The 21,354-nt window shown below is 38.0% G+C and overlaps 1 protein-coding gene across 31 annotated transcripts in view; it reads left to right on the forward strand.

The window, feature by feature from the left end:
* The window catches only part of Elavl2 (ELAV like RNA binding protein 2), a 176,477-nt gene that overhangs the window by 62,012 nt on the left and 93,111 nt on the right, over nucleotides 1-21,354 (forward strand). For 13 of the 31 annotated variants that reach the window (XM_087183832.1, XM_087183835.1, XM_013069757.3 and 10 more), the window contains one exon: nucleotides 18,881-18,971. The exons of 11 other annotated variants lie outside the window; for them this stretch is intronic. In XM_087183832.1, coding sequence (XP_087039958.1) covers nucleotides 18,900-18,971 — 72 coding nt within the window. In that variant the 5' untranslated portion in view covers nucleotides 18,881-18,899. Of the gene's footprint in view, nucleotides 1-18,880; nucleotides 18,997-21,354 lie in introns of all 31 variants that reach the window. 7 more of the 31 variants (XM_087183830.1, XM_021252916.2, XM_021252913.2 and 4 more) reach the window with 1 other exon arrangement.

Raw genomic sequence — 21,354 nt, forward strand, 5'->3', positions numbered from 1 at the left:
ATTCTTCTGATAGGTCAGTAATCACCTTTAGGTTTTCAGCTCTGCAACTCAGAGTCTGCGTGTATTCCTAAATATGTCTTATGAATCTCAGTGTGAAGTAAGTATCCATCTGAATTTCTTTACTGTAAGTTTTCTAATAGTTTGAACTATACAATATGTCTCAGCATAAATTAGATTTTTACTGCTTGCATTATTTTGATAAAATGAGGTATGAATATTTTAATTTTCTTGTAGTTATTCTTGACTTTCTTGGTATATAATTTTGATTTTGAACTATTTTTTCTGTTACTTTTTTAAAACAATGCACATAATTTGGGCTTTCATGGCAGCTCTTTTGGAAGGTGACTTTTCTTCAGTAACAGAGATGAATGCTCCCGTACAGACACAAATGTTTCTGATGTCCTTGGAAAGATTTAGAAATCTCTCAAGTTCAGCCAGATTGAGACAATCAGTGTCCAAAATAGAGTGTAGCATCAGTGAAGACCAGCCGAGCTGTTTTTCCAGTAGATCAGTCAGCATTCTGGGTAATCCCATCTCTTCAAGGGTGACCTCATCTGGTGACTGCCAAGGACATAAAAGTGTAGAATTTCTACGTATGTCACCATCTCTTCTTTGGTACTATAAATTAAGTGAGAACATTGAGATAAATCTCCTTGGAGTGAGATCCAGTGTATCTCCTTCTGGAAGAATTTCATAAATAGATCAACTATTTTCTCTAGTTTTGATCTGTTATACTGCTCAGGCTGGAGCTGGTCACACACTTCTGAAAGATTGACTCAGACTGTGGGTAGCTGGTAATTAATTGGCAGAATAGGTCCAATTTTCTGTTTTGCAGCTGATTAATACATGGAGTGGGGGTTTGGATTAATGGAATGTGATGCAATAAAGGTTGAGTTATACAGTGGCTCCTGGTTGAAGGGGGCTTTCCCCTTGTCTGCTCCCTCCCCGCCCCCATTGTCCTTTAAAAAATATAATGCAAGGTTTGGAAAATAGAGGATTAAAAAATAATGTTTAATTTTAATGATACTTGATTTTTAAGGGTGGCTGTAATAATTAAAAATCTGTAAGTTCTTTTTTTATGTCCCAGGACACAAAACTCATGAAAAATTTCAACTGACGGTATACTTTGGTCTGTGCCTAGATCCATTTATTTCATGGCTGTTCAGTTATATGAACACAACTACATAACTTCTGCCCTCAGTGTCTTCCTTGATAAACACTTATTTTCATTTTCTTAGTTTGATGAACAGTGCTCTTATGAACTCCCTGTGAGTGGCTCTCCACACTTCCCCTATTCCTCTAACAGTTCCTGGATGTTTGTATCAAGCTAAGTGCAGTAGGAAATAAAAGTGTGTGGCCAATGGTGGTGAGGGGCTAATGGGTTTGCTAGCTTGGGGTTTTGGCAAGGAAGGGTGTTTAAAATAATTTGGCACATTTTCTATTATCACAGTCATTTCTTAGATGGTTACAAATCCACAGTGGGATGTATATAATTTCAAAAGAGAAATTGAAAACATTTCACTTTATGAAAAACTTACTAGAGTTCTGTTTATCCTGAACTGGCAGTATTTTTTTTCTACAAAGTCCAATGAAGTGCACTTAACTATGCTCATTTTACCTGTAGATAATGTTTCTTGTACACTGCCGATTCACTGAGTTGTCATTTTTTCCAAGTGAATTTCTTGATTAAAAAACTATTTGGCAGTGTGATATAATGGGACTTACAGACTGGGGATCCACCTTTGCCCCCTTCTGGATGAGTGGCACTGGGCCAGTATCTGGGCTTCATTTCCTTCATTTGAAAAAAAGCAGTGGTTGATAATGGAAGGTATTCAGGATCTCTGGCTTCTAAAGTTTTCATAGTTGTAAAATTCTGCCTATGGAGCTTCCATGCCACTGCATGTGGCTGTGTCCCTAGGAAGAGATTCCTCAGGACTCCGGCTATGTCATAGCTTTTCCTCCTACCCACCCAATAGCTAGCATGTGGTGTGGCACCATCTTCTGGCCTCTAAAGACCAAATGCATTCAGATACATTTCTTAGCATTAGTTCTCTGCAAACGTCACTCTTCTAGAAAGGTTTGCTTTGATCACTCTTTCCTTTTTATTCCCGTAGCATCCTATTTTTCTTTATGGCATATGGAATGCAGTGTTAGACATTAGTCTTTTCCTTTGTCTTATTTAATATCTGTCCCTCCCAGTAAGTTCTCTGCATGTTTTTTGTTTGTGCTGTGTACTCTACCCAGCAGTGTCGGATACATAGTAGCCATTTATTAAATGTTTGAGTCCCTGTGTGCCTTAATCCCTTATTGAAATTGGACAACAGATAGCCTAATACACATGCCCTTTGTTTGTTCTGAGCCTTCCTTTTCCTCTTTTGACATCCAGATATTATAATCCCTCTTTCTCACACATACCAGATTGTGTTCTGTGTTGTGGTTCTGCATGTGTTCTGTTCTTTCCTAGACAGTAAGTGGGAACTGCTTATCTGAGTCATCCAGAGTATCCAGTGCTGTGCCCCGCATATTATGGGAGTTACATGAGGATGAATGCAGGTGTCTTTGTCTTTCAAGTGTGTTGATATTTGAGGCAAATCTGTTTTTTTCCTGTTATGACTAAAGCCTTATTTGGAAGTTCTATCTCTAAGGATCCTTGGCTTGTTTATTCAGTAGCAAACCTTGTTTTCAGGTTAATACAGTATTTGGCCCTTCTGTAGTTGTCCAGAGCTGTTCTGGCTTTTCATACTTTCTGAAGTTAGGTGTTTCTTCAGTGTAACATCTTTGGTCTTGCTTTCAGTTATTCCATTTAAGTGGTTCCCAGATTGTGAGCTGAGATCTTGCTGTTTTCCATTTTTGGCACTTGTTTACAGGCTAGTTTCTCGTTGGCTATTTCTATTTTGGGAACTGACGTGTAAGAGATGAGGCAAGGATAATTTTGCCCAACAAGTCATCTGGAAGTTGAACAACTTTACCACTCCAGAGAGTAACAGGTGATTGATTACTTTTTTACAAGTATTGCAGTAAATTCTTGGTATTTCCTGCCCTTTTAAGGTGTGTGTTGGATGCCTAGAAAATAAGTTAGGTAATCTCTGTAGCCAAATATTTATAATTTAGTATCTTGGGATATCTGGGGACAGCTGAGCTGTCTAATGGGAGAGGGGATTGTCTAGGAAGAGTGAGAAAAAACTATATAAATGAGGGAAATTATTAAGATTAAAAATTGGTCAGTGGTCACTGAGCTACTAAGAAATGGTTGAGGACTGGCAGCCATTGTCTTTGGATTTCATGAAAGCTTGTGTTTCTTTCTGGCCCATTTCCATGTCTTTGTTAGTTATCTGGTAATATGGGACCTAAGAGGGGCTGGGGATCTAGCTCAGTGGTTCCACCACCTGCCTCTCAAGCGGAAGGACCCAAGTTCGATCCCCGGTACCAAAAAAATAAATAAAAATATGGGACCTAAGAAAGAGATATAGTATTCAGTTCTCTGAGGCCACTTCAAAGCCTGACAGTGATGTGAAAGCTCAAGCTCCAGATTTCCCACATGCTATATATATTGAGGCTTATCCATTCTTGGCTTTTATTTATTTGAAAATCTTAACTTTTTTGAAGAAACAGTCTGTGTTTTATTTTATTTTTTGTTTATATTTGTGCTGGGGATTGGAGCTAAGGCCTTGCACATGCTAAGTGCTCCCATTGAGCTATACATCCTCAGCCCAAACCTTGCATTTAATAGAAATTGATGCAATTAGTTCTAATGTTTAAATACAGAAAATAGTAGCTGTAGGGAGCTCTAGTTTAGTATACATAATTTTCATTTGAGTTTAGACTGATTCATTGCAGTTAATTCTGTAAACCGTGGCACTTAATGATATCCATAGTTGTGGATGTGAGCTAACAGCTGTATCATATCTGTTGTTCACATAGTCTAGATTTAACTCTTACAAGGGCACACAGTAAACTGATCAGACATATCATGGGGAAATGAATATACAAAGACTCATAGGGGGTTAATACTTAAAATATTTTCTAATTGGAGGTATTTGATACATGAAAAGTCAAAAGTTTATTAGTAGAAATTTGTCTTCAAGGGATGATGGCAGTCAGCTGTTAAGGGAGAGCTACAGCACTTACTAGTGTCTAAATTTAAGTAAAATTTGAGAACTTCAAAATCTGTTCTCTACTGTGTAACTAAATTGTTTTAAAATCATACACTAGATTAGTAAACAAGTGTAAGACGACTTTTGCAGTGTACTGTTCAGTTCCAGATACTGGTCTCTTCTCAGTTCATATTTTGTAATATGGCTCTGAAAGTCTTGGTTAAGTGTGGAGTTTTGCAAAATAGGTTATATGCTTTGCACATTTAGGAGCCATGCTTTACCTCATGACAGAAATTGGACTGGAATTTCAAGAGACTTTATTGGGAGGAGGGAAGAAATTACCACAGATCCTGAGGGGGGAAAGAGGCAATAGCATTAAAATAATACTCTGCAATCTTAAAAATTTGCAGTTGATAGAGAATAATTTAATGTGCCCTATAAAATCTTCAATTTTGGAGTTCAAGTTTTTTATTTTTTGCCGTGGCTTTTTAGTTAAGGAAAAGAGACAAAAAGTAGTTTTATCTTGGTTTTTGCCTGAAATTACTTAAATTTTTAACCCTAAAAGTTCAAGGGATTCTTGGAGGACTGTCATTATTCACTGTGTGGTGGTTTCTTCTCTTCATTCCTACCTCTTGTAGAAAACTCCAATTTCTAGAGAATAGGAAGGAATGGAGAGTCACCTGAGGATTTTAACCAAGTTGTAATTGCTCTGATTTTGCCATGGACTTAGAGATAGTCTAATAGTAGTACTTTGAAAAATTAATACAGGTAATAAAATAGCAGTTTTGGGGGTATGGAAGAATGCATAAGATTGTGTTTCTAAGGAAACCAGCTCCTTTTAGTGTGTTGTCTTTCCCCCTCCGCTCCCCAAACTGTCCATTTACCTTTTTACAGTATAAAGCAGCCAGTCTTTAGTGGGGCTTTGCTTTCTACCTCTCCTGCCTTCAAAGAATTTCTGCAAGTCCTGGAACCTTGTTTTAGTTCCACCACCTACCTGCCCCCTTTGCTGGTTTGAGACCGACCAGTTTTCACGGGAATCTATCTAGGTACATTGAAGGCACCAGAGCAAGTATGAAGTAAGATGTCTTTACACCTCTGTTCTCTCCTTGCTTACCGTAACTCAGCTCCCCTCCAGAATATAATTTGTGGTAGCTTTTATCTTAATGTGGAAGTTTGTTTAATGTTAATTCAAGGGCTTCTGATGTGTGCAAGGTGATTTTTGTCTTTGTGTGTGTGTGCTGCTTTCTCTCTTCCCCCATCCTGGGGACAGAGCACTTAATGTGTCCTTTCTTCTCTTTCTGGTATTAAAGTATCTAAGTCTGAATTAACTTTTTCTTCAGCTCCCAGAAGGGACAGGATATACTTAATTTTTTATTTATTTTATTTTATTTTGGGGGGGGACAAGATGACTTTCTGCTTTAAATCCAGGGAAATGCAATATAGACATACCAAAATGGATCCTATTTTAGAGTTATTTGAATGTTATATTAGTAACATAGCCTTGATTTTTTTTGACCTTATTTGTTGTTATGTTTATTTAGTAACATTTTCATAGAACACTAGGTCTAAAATTAAAGATCCTCAATTTACAAGACCAGAATTGTCTGAATGTTCTGGTGCAGTGAAAGTTTTCTTTAATCTCAATTTACCACTTTGCTTCTACCTCAGTAATTTCCTTCCCCCTTACCTTTCTTCCTCTTCTTGCAGTGGAGAATGAAGAATTTTTGTGTCTTGAATTCCAAGGTCTCCAGTCCCTAGGTTTTAGTATGAATCCTGGGTGCCAGCTTGATAAAAGATGGCTTTAAAAAGCATGTGTGGGTGGGGGCAGAGAGTATAGACGATATTTCTACACCATTGTCTTTCCCCAGTAGTGATTCTCAATCAGAGGTTAGCAATCAAAATCAAGTTAAGGAACTCTTTTTAAAATATCTAAGACTGAGTACACTTGAGTGGATCTCCACACCCTTTACAGAAAAAGAGTGAAAAGTTTGGGTTTGGGGGCATAGGTCCCTTTAGAAAATTGGTTTGAAGGTCCTTTGTCCAAATCACCTGAGATTAAAGTAGTAGATGATGGTGAATTTTTTTCCTTTTAGGCTGATCTGCCAGAGATTACAGTCATAATGGGTCTAAACTAGGTAGTGGGTACTTTCTGAAAGTCTTGTCAGTGGCAAAAGACTTCATTTACTGCCAAGTAGTTTGTATGTTAAATCTTAGAAACTTGCACTTTCCATAGGTAAAATTGTAGCAGGAAATGGGTATTCAGAAACTTTAAACCAGAAAAACTTTAGCCTGCACTTAGTAATTTCAGACTTTTGTAGTGAGGCATCTAGTTTAATGTTAAATGTATTGTGAGTACTATGCATAATCTGTTATTCTCTAGCATTTTAAACATTGGGAAGCAAAATGCTTTATTTATTATTTTTACTCCCATACTTCTCCAAACTCAGATACTTAAGTTAAGGTGGTAGTTTCCATAGCAGCAGTGACTTTCCCCCTTTATCTTTCTCTTTGATAGTGTGAAATATTTAGCATAGGTCTGCCAGAGAGATTATTATTCCTGGTTACAGATTCTTCAAGGTTTCCATGCATGCCTTTGACTTCTTGGAGCAAGGTTGTTCAGGACAGGCTCCATGAAAGGTAGAATGTGTTTTGTATACCTTTGTTTTCTCACCGGTTAGCGTAGTGGCTTGGCATGTCCAGTGAATTAGGGAGGTTACTTTCTGACCTTGGGTAGTTTCTTCCCTACTCTTCTTCTCAATGATAGTTTGCACAGTAGATCTTGTCTGGGCTGGAGAAGATGAATGTTAACTTCAGTTGTGGTACTGGTTTCATATATTGTTAATGAGATTTGCCTAAACTAATGTGATGAGAATAGACTGTGCCTGTCCGTTTGCCATTTGTTACTAAGGCTTACTTTGTTTTAAGAAAGGCTTGTCTGTAGAATTTTTAAAAAATGCTTACTCAGTTTAAAGCTTGTTTAAAGCTTGAGTTTATACTCTAAGAATTAGTAACTGTATCTGGACAGGGTGTATGTATATGTTACTAGTGGATCATGAATGCCTGCTATAATCAGTGTTCTTCTTTATATACAACCTGAGATGACTTTGACTCCTTCAGGCACATAAGGCTATAATGAAGTCTCTCCAAAAGTCTGCCTGGAAGCCAGGTGTGGTGGTGCATGCCTATAATCCTAGCCTTTGGGAGCCTGTGGCAGGAGGATTGCTGCAAGTTTGAGCCAGCCTGAACTACAGAGTGAGACCCTGACTCCAGAAAAATAAGTCTGCTTGGGAAGGAATGTAAGCGAGAAGTTTTTCACTTGCCATCTTGAATTGTGTGTAAGGGCCATCATCTTCTTTCTTTTTGCCTCTGTATATTTATTACCAAGGAGACAAAGGTAAGTAAGACTCTTGAGGTAGGAGTGGGATTATAGCAGCACAGAGGAGTTGTATGGCTAAGCTCACAGGAGGCTTGCTAGAGGCACTGTGCCCTACCCTTTTCCTGTGCTGAGGATGTTTCTTTTAGTTGGGGGAGGAAAGGTAGTGAGGCTTTTGCAGATTGAGAAAAGAGAGAAAAAGAGGTTGAGTAACAGTGGGAAGCAGCCCGGGGGTGGGAGGAACTATAGGAGTTTGTTAGATCTTATTGTGTGCCAGGGGAGCAGTGGGCATGTGGATGGAGAGATAAGTAGGAACGAGGTCAAGTTAGATGTCTCACAAGGGAGCTGAGATGTCGCTTTGTAGGCAGTGTGGAGTCAGCAAAAGCCTTACAAAGAGAGATGGTTGTGGGTTGCTGATTGTTTTTGGGTAGATCACAGTGCCATGAATGGAAGGTAGACTGGAGAAAGGGCAAGCCTCGAGGCAGAGAGAATAGCTAGAAGTCTCTGGATGGAAGCCCTGCAATGCCCATGTACTGAAATCCACATTTGTAAATTGAAGATAATGTGAAAAGCTCATAGTGTGCACAAGAGGATTAAATGAGATTTTATTTGTAAAATCTCTAGCTTGAGGCCTGGCATAGAATAAGGAATCCATAAATGCTAGTTTATTTTTCTTTTCCTACCTTCTTTTAGTCACAGGAATCATTGCATTCTATTGCAGAAGGTAGTCTCGTTGTCTGAACTTCATTTTTGTAGCAAAAAAAAAATACTCAAATCTGTGGAGAATTTCAGACAACATCTTACTATTCTTTTGATTAACCATAATCTTCAAACCATGGTCACTGCAGGCTTAGAAAAGTAATGTTTAAATTCAGGTTGTTTTGAAAATCACAATGGCAGAAAGATGGTAGAAGACCATGTATGTACTATATTTAGATCACTGCCTTGATCCATGAATTATAAACACTAGGATACCATGTAATAGATCTCATAATGTGCATGTTATCAATCTAGATACTAGACTATAATCATGGATGAGACCCCTATATCACCTCTTTGTATTGTAAATAATCCAAATGTAAGTTGAAGATACTTGGATCACCTCAGAGTTCTAATTAGCATTTACATGTTAAAATTCCAAGAGGTTGAGCAGCTGAGGATGAGAAGACAGAGCTGGGGAGGATGGAAAGCACCAGTACTTTTTTGAGGGGAGGGTCATGTAAGTTTAAAAGTAAGATACATTAAAATAGACAGGCCTGTAATTCAAATGTGAAACACTTAAAACTATTGGCACCCTGCATATTTAAATATGGTCTTTGGTGGGCTGAGGTTAAACATTGTAGCAATTTCAGTAAAAATTCCTATCTTTCCTGGTCAGCATTTGTGACTGGGTGTTAAATATAGTTTAATGCAGCATCTGCTTCAGAGGCCCAGGACAGGAGACGATAGTCATGGTGAGGAGAAGTCTGCATATTGTACTTTCTGTTCAGTGTTCCTTTTTCATATTAAGAAGCTCCCAGCAGAATCCTGCAACCTTGTTGCGCATTTAGACGTTGGGGAATGGGAAAGGGACTCAAACCTTGACCTCTGAAAGACAGATGAACATGTTTTCTATGGTAGCATTTCAAAGAGGCATCTTCCTTTGTTTAATAATGATAATAGTGCCTAATATTCACTTAGCACTTTAGAGCTATATAGTGCTTTGATGTATTATCTGTCAAAATGTATGTATATACCGAAAGCTTTGAAAGAGAGCCTAACCCCTTTATCCTTTCTCCCCCTTCCCAGAGTTAAAATAATTCAAAGGCCAAATGTGTTTGCAGCTTGAATTGTAAGAAAAATTTCTAAGTAAAAATGTGGCCTCTGATTATATCTGTACCCCTTCCCCTCTTCATCCTGTGGGAGTTGGGTACTACTTCTCAGCAACACTTGGAAATATGCATGTCCATACTTTTGCTGCATAATTCACCTCTAACTCTTAGGAACGTTTCTTCACTTCAGTGATATTAAGATAACATGTGAAGTAGGAAGTCTGAAATAGAAGTAAGTTGAGGTGCTTTGCTGTGTTAGGTGGTCAGGATTCATTGACTAGGAACCTAAGCATTTCGATCCATGTTCCTTTTACAGAAAGATCTGGGGACTAGGGTGGGAATATGTGCCTGCATGAATGTAGGAAGTGGACAAGACCTGAGGCTTCTTAGGGGGCTTTGCTTATTTTTTAGTTAATAGCACTAACTTCTTTTTTAAGCATTATCTCTTTTACATTCTGAGGCAGCAGATTAACCAAAAATTTCCGTGTGATACTCTCATTCAACAGTCTCCTCCCCTTTTTGGAACCACTATAAGTAAAACAACACTTCAATTGAATGCAAATTCTTGTCTCTTTTCCTTGAAATACAGTAAATAACCAGAAGTTTAATTAACATAAAAAGTTACTTACATATACAGGCATTTTTCCTAGCTAGAATATAGTTTTTAAAGAAATCTCTTTTGGGGAAGAAGAGCTGGACCCAAACTAAAGGAAATAAAGTTGCTTTCTTGGTGTGAATCTTTTTTTTTTTTTTTAAAGATGCCCCAGCTTTCCTTACCAAATAATTCCTGGTCATGTGCCTAAATCTAACATATACATCTCTTGCATCTAGGAATTTATACACATCAACTCAAAATGAAAATATTTCATGGGCAAATACAAGTAAGATGATCCACATTTCCAAGAAGAAGGAAGCTGGCATTCTATATTGATTAAGGATTACAGTGGATGGAGGGAGAGTACATTGATGTCTTTGTGCTCCACCTTGCATTTTTCCTGGGGGTAACTTTTCAGTTCTTCAAAGTCCTAAGAAATATTTGTAACTATCTTTCTTTTTTTTTTTTTTTTTTTTTTTGTACCGGGGATTGAACACGGGTCCTTGTACTTTAAACTATCATTCATTATTCTTTTTTTTGGTACCAGGGATCAAACTTGGGACCTTGGGCTTGCAAGACAGGCACCAGAACTTGGCCCTTGTATCTTTCATTCAGGGTTTATGAAGGAACTACATATACCTTGTTGACATTTTAGATGCTTTTATTTTGTTACAGGCTGCTTGGGGTTAAACACTAAGTATAGCATTTGATTTTCTTTATAACTCACGCTAAATGACAGCAAAGAAAACTTTAGTCTAAGTTCCCAGATGGAGGATTATGGCCCTTTGTAACATTTTTTGACTTAACAAATGGTATTTGTGTCCATAAACCTTCTTTGTCTTTTATATTCCCTTTAAAATGAGGCATTCTTGTGTTGGAGCTTAAATATGACAGTATTTTAGTGTCTCTATTCTACAGTGGGAATGTGTTTTCAATCCACCTAGTGAAAACACTCAGGTACTGGGATTAATTTAAGGATTTCCAATCAGCCTTTTACAACTTGTACTACATTGAGGGTGTTCTGATAGCAGTGACTTTTGTAGATGAATGTGAAGTTAATCCACTTTCTATATTTATTACTATGTTAACTATCATAATTTTACAGTCTATATTTATCTGCCTATAGTAAGCAAAAACTCAGATACAAAAACTGAAGGAGGGGAAGAAGTAGTTGATTTTATTCTTATTGTGCTCATATCCCTTTCTACATTTTATAGCCAAATCATGGCATGAAAATTAATTAGGCCCACGGAGGTTAGAATGATTGATCACCAGAAGGTAACAGTTTAGGATATTTTTACCTATAACCAAGACTGTGTTAACCCGTGGCTTAACCTGTATTACTCCAGAAGTGTATAAATGACCCTGTTGAAAAGTACAGATTTAAGTCTGGGTGTGGTGGTGCATGCGTATAACCCCAGCACTCGGGAGGCTGAGGTAGGAAGATCACGACAAGTTTGAGTCCTGCCTGGGCTCCATAGTGAGTTCAAGGCCAGCCTGAACTACGTAGTGAGACCCTGTCTCAAGAAAAAAAGAAAGAAAGAAAGGTATTGATTTGAAAGTTAACTTCACAAAATGTAATTTATTTTTATTTCCTTTGTCCACTTAATTTTTAGACTTTGGAGGGGAAGGTTTGAAAAATTTCCTTATTTTGAATTCTGAGTGGTTTAAGGGAGCTGTCATGAATCAATTTCTGACATACTGTGTTTAGTAGTTGCACCTTTTAAGTTACTGATTTTTTTTTTGGTACCAGGGATTGAACTCAGGACCTTGTGCATGCAAGGCAGGCGTGATGCTGCTGAAGTTGCTGATTTTTTATTTTACATTTGCTGTTAAATGAATTGGCTGCTGAATCCTTTTGTAAAGAATCCATGCATACAGTGAATAATTTGATATGCTATTTATAAACTGAGGTTTTTGTACATTGAGTTTCCTTAGAGAGTATTTTCCACTTCTTTTAAGACAGATCTCTATAGAAGTTCTTCCTTTCCTTTTGATCTTTTATCCTTAGTTCCTAGCATATAATAAGTGTTTTCGTGGCTTGCTTGAATGTAAGCAGTTGGACTCTAAACCAGTCTCTTGATGATGGATTTAAACAGTTTACTGATATAATTAAAGCACAGTAAATCACTAATGTATTTCCTTCTGAGCATATCCAGAATCTGACAATTTTTCCCCTGACATCACCTTAGGGCAAACTCACTGTCATTCTACCTCTGGATTACTGCAGTTGCTGCTTGACTAGTCCAGCTTCTTCCAAACTTACTGAGTCCTCCTGCACACCCATGCACAACTTATTTTCATGGTAGCTGCATGCTACTCTTTTGCTCAAAATCTTTCTATGATTTCCTTTCTTCTTTTGGTAGCCTTCAAGGACCTATGTGGTTTGACCTCATTCCTCTTTGACTCGTCTTCTCCTACTCTCCTGTACCTCCATGCCATTCTACACAGCTGACCAGCTTTTCCTTGGCTGGTCTCTCTGCCTGGAGTGTTCCTTTTCTATATATCCCCATAAAGCTGTATTCATATCCTATTATACCTGTAATTAATTACTGTAAACTTAGTGGCGTAACACAAATTTTTTATCTTAGAGTTGTGAAGGTCAGGATTCTATCCAAAGTGGGTCTCAGTGGACTAAGATGAAGATGTTGGTTGGCAGAGCTGCATTCCTTCTGAAGGCTCTAGGGAAGAATGTTTCCTTGCCTTTTCTGGCAGTTAGAGTCTGCCTCTCTTCCTTGGCTGGTGGCCCCTTTCAAAGTCTTTCCATGCTGCATTACTCTGATGTTGACTTTCCTGTCTCTGTGTTTACTCATAAGGACCCATGTAGAACCTTGGTATTATCCAGGATGCTCTTCTTTTTTCAAGATCAGCTGAGTAGCAGTCTTAAGTTCACTTTCAACCTTAATTCCCTCTTGCCATGTAGCATAACATATTCACAGACTTTGCTGAGTAGTATATGAACATGGAGTGGGTGGAAGGTGGACATTCAACCTTTCACAACAACCAGCTCACATCTCTTTTAGACCTTGGCTCAAAGCTTACCTTCTCAGTAAGTTATTTTTAATACCTGAAATTACCTATTCCCCATCTCTGCATTCTCAGCTTCCTTTCTTCTTCTCTACATTTTCATTTATTCTGCAGCACACTTATTTTTGGCTAGTATATTATTTCCTTATGTATGTTCATGCTTGGTCTGCAACACACATCTTTGATTTCAGATGTACATTCTGGGGTGCTTTCTTCTTCATTGCCATGCCTAAGACTCTTCAAGCACCTAAGATTGTTTAGCTGATGAGAGTTGCATGGCTGTCTTAGTTACTCTTCTCATTGATGAGACAAAATACCCAACAACCAAAGTTAAAGGAAGAAAAATTTATTTGGCTTAAAGTTTGTAGAGTTCATAATTGGCTAGCTCCAAGGCAGGGTGGCTTGGCAGAGGAGAAGCAGTTTATGGTGGCCAGACAGTAGCAAAGCAAATAAGGGAACCTTAATAGCGTCTTTCTGCCCCTTTTATTTATCCAGACTGTTGGGATTAGGGTGGTGCCAAACCAATCAGTGTACTGGTTTAGTAACCACACACCCTTAATCCCAGTATCACACACTTTAGATTCAGTCACCTCTGAAAAAGCCACCTATGACCACATGAGACTTTGGGGAAACGTCTAGACCCAAACCATAACACATGCCAATAATTGTGGAATGAGTGAGCAAGCTATGAAGCATAGGCCACTTTTTTTCCCACCAAATCTTTACTTTCTCATTGCTCAACATGGGTGACTGTAATAGACCTATAGTAAAAGGAAGGACTTGGGACCCTGGACTCATCATCTTAACTCTGTGGCCTCAAAGCTTTTAATCTTGGCAGCTCTGGAACTACAAACCCTCAGAAAGCCTGGTGTCAGAGAGATTATGTACTTTGTAGGAGCCATAAAGGCCAAGAAACAGTGCTTACTGCCAAAGAACGTTTTTCCTGTGTTCTCCAGCTGCTGAGCTGTTCAGTGTGCTGCTGTTCAGTGTGCTGTCTCTGGCAGCTCTTGGATTCTTGTTAGCCCTATGGCCAAAAATCTGAGTTTTAAGTTGAATCCATTGAGCAGATGAGACAATTAAAATGGTGTGAGTAGGCTGGGAATGTAGGCTGGGATTGAGGGATTGTAGTATTGAGAAAAATCTCATGAAGTTTAAAGCCACAAATTATTTTAGGAATCACAAAGCAAAGAGGTTTAAAGAAAGCAAACTAATGGCTCAGCCTTGCAGCCGACACATTAGCCCTATAATTGCAGTGCTTGGTTGATGGTTTTCTTCCCTGATTCAGTAAAGCCATAGATGTATTATGAATATACCATTTTAGTGATTAGAATGGAAAAGGTATATTTGCTGTAGGAACTGTGCCTCCTAAACAGAGGACACTGTTTGCTGCTTACCCAGCTCTCATATATAAAGTATGTTACACATTCCAGTTGTTACTCAGTGTGCCTTAGTTCCCTACCTTGAGTTCCTCAAAGGAAGATGTTTCTTACTGAAGATGTGGGTGGTTTGGTTTCTGCTAGGTTTAGCTTTTTCTGTTGTTTTGTGTTTTGAGACAGGGTCTTGCTATGTAATTCAGGCTAGCCTTGAACTAACTATGTAGCCCAGGGAGGCCTGGAACTTGAGGCAGTCCTGCTTCAATCAGACTCCTGAGTGCTGAGATTACATGTGTGCACCACCATGCCCAGCCTAGGCTTAGCTTTTAAATTTTAGAGACACATGTATTCTCTTTACCTCGTAACTTGGCCTTTTGAGAGAGACTAATGTAGTCAGAATGTGCTAGACTCATTCTGCCCTGGTGCTGTGCTACTTTGAGGTATTTAATTAAGAACCTTCTAATTGCAGGTAAATCTGGAGGCCAAGGTAATTTTATCCAAATTGGACCATTCTAGTCTGAGAGAAATCCTTGTCCTTGCCTCTAGTCATTCTTTTCACTGACATTATTTGTTTGCCTTGATTTTTCTTTCTTTCTTTTTTTTTTTTTTGGTACCAGGGATTGAACTTGGGTCCTTCTGCTTGCAAGGCAGGCGGTGGAACCACTGAGCTAAATCCCCGGCCCTATTGCCTTGATTTTTCTAATCAGTATTCAACTATGTGTGAGATCCATAATTTAAGCATGATGGGCTTCTAAAACACCTTTGTGTCAAAATTTAGTTTTTGCATTTACCTTTACTTCTGTCATTTCCTAAAGTCATACCCAGTCTCACAGATCATACATCCATAACCTTGCTGGCCAGTGGCTTGGGACAGACTTATGCCATGTTTTTGGGTTTGTCTTGGTTTCCATATTTTCATAGTTGGCAAGTTGATGTGAGAGATTTTTGAAATAAAAGTACATGCCTGGTCACTTGAAAGATAAGGGGTTTCTTTTGTGGTACCATATAACAGAAATTTGGCTTTCAATGGGAGAGGGTGGCTGACGCAGTGTGCCAAAAATGGAAAATATGCTTTGGTATCTTTAGTCTGAAATACTTGAGTTTGGATAGAAAAGCTACCTTTAGGGAGGTGGTTTGCTCTTTCATTCTGCAGTTATTGAAGAAGTGTTCTTGTTCTTAGCTTATACAAATCTATGAAATAAGGAAGGGGGGTGGGTCTGGGTATGGATTTTGTGTGCAGGTGGAATTGTAAGAACAAAGTGTAAGGCACTGGACTATGTGTGGGATAAGGAGATGCTCAGACTTTTGGGGGGCACCTCACAGGCCTGGTAAAAAGCATTTGTGGAAGATCTCAAATGTTTACACTGTTTATACTGAGTGGTTTGCACTTAATTTGATGGGCAATAGGAAGCTGTGGATGAATGATTTAGGAAAGTCTTTCTGCAAATACAGTTTGTTAGTGTGGATTAGGTTGAGGAGGGACTTTTAGGAAACAGTAATTTGGTGGACAGGGCAAGGGAAGAACCCAGATCAGGACAGTAACCATAGGAGTAGAGTGGTGGGGTTGACTGAATCAGCCTCACCAGGGGCTGTGAAGTGGCCATTGCAGCAGTCTTGCTGTGTTTTTTTGGCGGTGGGGGGGGGGGTACCGGGATCTAACTTGGGCCCTTGAGCTTTCGCAGCAGGTGGCAAAACCACTGAGCTAAATCCCCAGCCCTATATTAGAGTTTCCAGTTCTGCTGAGAGAAAGTTTTGATAACCAGAACTTGGGACCACGTACAGTAACAGCCAACTTTTTTTTTTTTGGTATTGGGGATCGAACTTAGGACCTTATGTTTGCAAGGCAGGTGGTGGCACCACTGGGCTAAATCCCCAGCCCTCAGCAGTCTTGCTGTGACTTCAACCCATGAGGTCTGATTCCCCAAATCAGGAGATTTCTAGGTTGTAGAAACATTTTTTCCTAAAGACATTAAATTAATTTAATGAGAATTCTTGGAATATATTTAAGATGTTTTTGATTAGCAGTCTGTCTTGTAGATGGCTGTCTGTAAGAGATTTGACAAAAGTGAAGAGCTAATTATTGTAGTTTGTAGAATTTTTTTTCTTAACTAGGAAGATGGGAAAAGAGACTTTTTATGTTCTCTTATATGAGTAAGAAACTGTTGGACCATTTTGACTTCTTAAATGTTCCTAGATATGAGAAATAAATAGCTTGGTTATATAATTCCACCATTGTGAGAAATGATTGATATTAAAGTATGAAGAGGGTCATTTAAATTAATAAAATTCAATTTAAAAATCCTTTATGGCCTTTTGGAGGTAAACTTTGTGACTGTGAAAAGATAGAGGCCACCTTCCTCTCCTCTTGTAATTAAAATCCATGCTCCTCCCCACTCAACTAACATCTCTTTATTATCTCTTGGAGCCCAGTAAAGATGTGGAATATTCTAGATTGATCTATGCTAAAGTGCCTTATTACGTGGCAAATGAACAAGAGGAAAAGCAGTCTGAGTTGGCACAATTGATGTCTAAATTAAGAGAGAATATTATATTGATACATTATTTTTTGAGCCTTAAAATTAATGGCTCTGGTTCCCTTGAATATGGCTTTTTTTTTCCTTCCAGAGAGTTTTAGAGCCAGTGGAATCTATAAATAGTGCACAGCCTGGTTGTCTGTGGTAGATTGAGTAGAGCAGAATCACCTGTCCTTAAGTGAAGGGGAAGTAGCTCTACATTTTTAGTAACTGAATTGTTGGCCAGCATAAAGGTAAGGGCTATGTGAGCAACTTATTTATAACTTCCCATTAAAGGTATGTGTCTGCCTCAAGCAGAAGAGACTGTCTGGGGTGCCTGAAATGTAAAAGTGCAGTAGCATCATTTTCCATACACAGCCTTCCCAGCTGGTTGGTTCAGTAAAGTGATTGTTCACTTCCCTGGGGCTTTCAGAAAGAGAGTGTCAGTAGATTAGCTCATTAGTGTCCACTTCCTATAGAATAGAAGGCACTGAGGCCATTACAGTATATTTGAATCTATGGTTTTATATAATAAGGAATGTTTAGATATTAACTCCTGAGAGTATTCTGGGCATAAATTTAAGCATGGTTTAAGCCTGTTGGGTGTGGCCCTCCTGTCCTACTCATGTAGTCTACCCACAAGTGGGTCTTGTTAAAACATTTCCTGGAAGCTGGGCATGGGGGCCAATGCCTGTAATTCTAGAACTTGGGAGGCTGAGGCAGGAGAATTGCTAAGACTTTGAAGCCAACCTGGGCTACATAGTAAGTTGAAAGCCAACCTAAAGTACATAGTGAGATCCTATCCCAAAAACAACAATAACAAAATTTTTTTTGTGGATATAAAGCATTTTCCCTTTTCACAGGTTCAGTTTACCTGTAAATAGTTTATCTGAAAAGTGAAGAACATAGGGTCAGGCTGAATTCTTTGGCTACAGTGGGAGAAGGGAAGAAGAGTAAAACATTTTCATGGCATCCTATAAAGAGTATGTTAGACCCTTTTGGTAGATGCCAGAAAATGGAATCTGTTGTTCATGTCATTAGTATCATCCCAAGTGTCCTGAGTAAACCACTTAGCTAGGTTTAACTTTAAGGATGAAATTTTTAAATTCCAAAGTGTAGGAGAGATTTTAGGCCCTCTTTTGTTACTCATAGTTTACAGAGGCCACGTTTTCTGATTATTATGTTGACCATTTAAAGCATCTGCATATATGGCTAGAAAATAAACTTTGGCTTTTGTGCCAATATCATGGCTCTGTTTAGTAGTTGGGCAAGTTGTAATAAGTGGTAAATGGCCCATTAACCATATTGGAGGCCTCATAGCAACACTAATTTCAAATCGTGCTGGGTTTACAATTTACATATTAAAAATGCTCACTTGATTTTGTTCACTGACAAAGCTGATATCCTATACAAGCATTACTCCAAACAATGCTATTTATTGGTCCAGTTATTTCAATTGAAAAATGCTGGTTTACTGCCTCTTAGTATATGTGAACAGCTCTCGGTGAAACTGTTAGCAAATACTTTGACTATAGTGGCAGAATAACCTCACAGGGTTTTGATTCACTTTTAATTTTAAGTCCCAGGATTAAGGATCATTTGTAGTATAATGTAACAGTGTGGGCAAATACAGCTTCTCTTAATGCCCTTTTGATATTTTGGGGAAAGAGTGCTTTTATGCAAAGCAGTCGCTTAGGAATTGCATGACCGCTTTTTCTCACTATGAAATTTCATTCACATTTTCTCCCTTCTCCTACATTCTTAAGAGAAAGGGCAGCATGTGGTATTTTGCTTCGTTTTATTTTATTTTCAAGATGTGGTTCAAGGTAGTTCTTCAGGATAGATGCCATGATAACTAGTTAGTATTCTTTTAAAATCAGGCTCTTAATTAAAAATGCTTAAACATTTGTGCAGGAAAACTACATGTTAAAATGAATTTGGAAAGATTAGATTGGAATTGCCTCAAATTCAATTAAGCCACACTGCATGGACGTGCTGGGAATATCAATACAATCACTGTAAATTTTGTACGAACTGATTTGTTGCATTATCTTGCTCATCTAACGTACGGTACTTTTTGTGTCCATATTGCAGACGGCAACTCCAAACTAACATGGCAGTCAGACTGTGTGATGTGGCTTCTCTGCTTAGAAGTGGTTCGTGGGCAGCAGAGCCTTGGACCGGGGTCTGTGGGATTTTTCTTAAATTCTGTAGGCTACTTTTTTTTAGCATGTCGCAGGGGTGCGGAGGCCATACCAAACACTTGAACCTTTCATTTGGCATACTAAGTATTCTTATATTTAACCTATTACGGTATGGCCATCATTAGGACTTAAAAGCACATTGCAATTTCAACTAGTGGTATTCGTAGATTAGAACCATGCTGTTGTATGTAATGTTTTATAATCTAAATCAGGATTTAGTGCAGACTCAAAAGATGAGCTTATTTAAAAAACAAAACAAAAAAAGTTTTGGTATGGTCTGAATACTAAGTTACCGTAATTCTTTACATTCTGTTTACTATGTATTTTTTTGGTTACTATATTTTGAAGTTATTTACAATTCCTGATGCTTAAAAAAAAAGTTGAAATTGTAAATCTGGCTGAAAATTATTTGCCCAGTAACTGTTGAAAGACTTTGCATTCTGTGAACAGTTGTGTTGAGCCTATCAATGGAATATGCATTATTTGTAAAATATAGCACATTAGTATCATTTTATTCTGAGCAGATGGTCCTATAGCTGAGAGAGATGCTGTAATTTTCAGCGCACACAGCCTACTGCAGCTGTTCACTTGAATGTTGGCTTAGGAGCTCATTCTTGCCACCTGAACACGGAAATAAATGTGCAATTAAGTGAGAAGTGTTTGTTGTCCTTGGTAAATCCTGCTAATTTCAGTCAATGAACACTTTATATTTCAAATGCCATCCAGTGAGCTTTAGTCCGAATCTCACACTTGGGGTTTTCCTAGTTTCCACACATACCCTAACTCTTGAGTAGTGATTTGTTTTAATTGGCCTTGGGCTCTTTTCATATTATAGCTCATTGTTTTCATAACTGCTGGGCAAAGGTTAACCCCATACAAATTTTGCTATGGAAAAAGCAATCCACAACTAACTTTCTACAGACTGAAAAAGTTATGCTTTGTTAGGAAATCTGAAACCTCCCTTTTCAATTTCAGATCGATTTTGTTAATCATAATAAAACCCATATCTTGAATTATTTGATTTTTTAAATACAGATTTTCCAGAGATTTATTTCCTTTTACCTGGAATGTATTCCCTGAGAATACTTACCTGGGAAAAGTAGTTTGCAGTTTGGGAAATAAATACCTATTTCTTTGAAAAGAAATAAAGTCATAGACGGGTTCCAGGTTGGTCAGTATTTCCAAGCTACTGTGGATTAGTCTGTTTTTGTTTTTCTTTTTGTTTTTTAAATCCTGATAGCACTCGTTCTTGTCCATTCCAACAGTGGACAAGTCTTAGTCCTTTGCTGCCGCCTTTTTATGAACATTGCTTGGCAGTAGGGATTTCTTATCTGCTGATGTCCCTTTTTATTTTTCTTAGGCAATTTTTTAAAGGCATTTTTCTCTCTTTCCTTATAACATCTTTCCCTGTACTTTGCTTTTTTTTTCCCTTTGCCTCCAATTCTTTGCCTTTTCTATGTTAAACTTCCCTAAAACTAGCATTCCATCAATTTAGAGTTGTCAGTTTTGAGCAGTAATTCTTTGTGGAAATGAGAGGTGTATTGGATGAAATATGAAGGATAATTCTTTCAATCATGCTTGGATTTTTGGATTCCCCCACAGTCTTGGGAAAAAATAGCTAGCTATTGGAAAATGCTTTTGAAAAATTTGGGGCTGTGGTTTGTGACTCTTTTGTTCAAAGAGCATAAGATTGGTTTTTAGGAAACTATCCAAAATTGCTTACTAAGTGATTTTTATAGAGTAGCTTGAACAATTTGAGGCCATTTTTCCTCAACTCTGCTATTTATCTGGTATTTGGAGTTTGTAGGCACCTTACTACTTGCATTTCCAACAGGCTAATGTGCTCAAATGAAAATTCCTTGGGCTGGTCTGTTTGCAAAAGTTGATATATTTACATTATTGTTTTGGTGGACTGAATATGTTTTTTTCCCCTTAAAATCAGAGCCAGGGAAAAATATACTGAATTGTTTGGGAATTTCATTTTGATGCTGTAGATCTTTTGTCTTGTTGTAATCTTTACTGCCAAGGTTGACAAGAATGGCCTATCAGATTCTACAAGGTAGACAAAGTCTTCATAGTTTCACTCCCAAGTTATCCTACAAATCTTTTCACTTCATAACATATAACATCTATTTTTCTTACTTCTTACCAATGGTGGATGTATAAGATATAGTCAACCAAAAACATTTTCAATATGTAACCAAAACAGTACATGTTGACAAATTTATATTTTTTAAAGTACTCTTGCTTCTTGATTTTAAGTTAATGGATGCCTGTCAGTTTTAGAATATTGAATCTCTTAGGCTAAATGAAAATTCTCTTCAGAGTTGGTAGGTGACTTTTTGGTTTGTTTTGGCAGCATGT

The sequence above is a fragment of the Heterocephalus glaber genome, unplaced genomic scaffold (genome assembly GCF_053883595.1).
Source record: "Heterocephalus glaber isolate CG9 unplaced genomic scaffold, H.glaber_assembly_v1.0 deba00001481, whole genome shotgun sequence".
NCBI lineage: Eukaryota > Metazoa > Chordata > Mammalia > Rodentia > Bathyergidae > Heterocephalus > Heterocephalus glaber.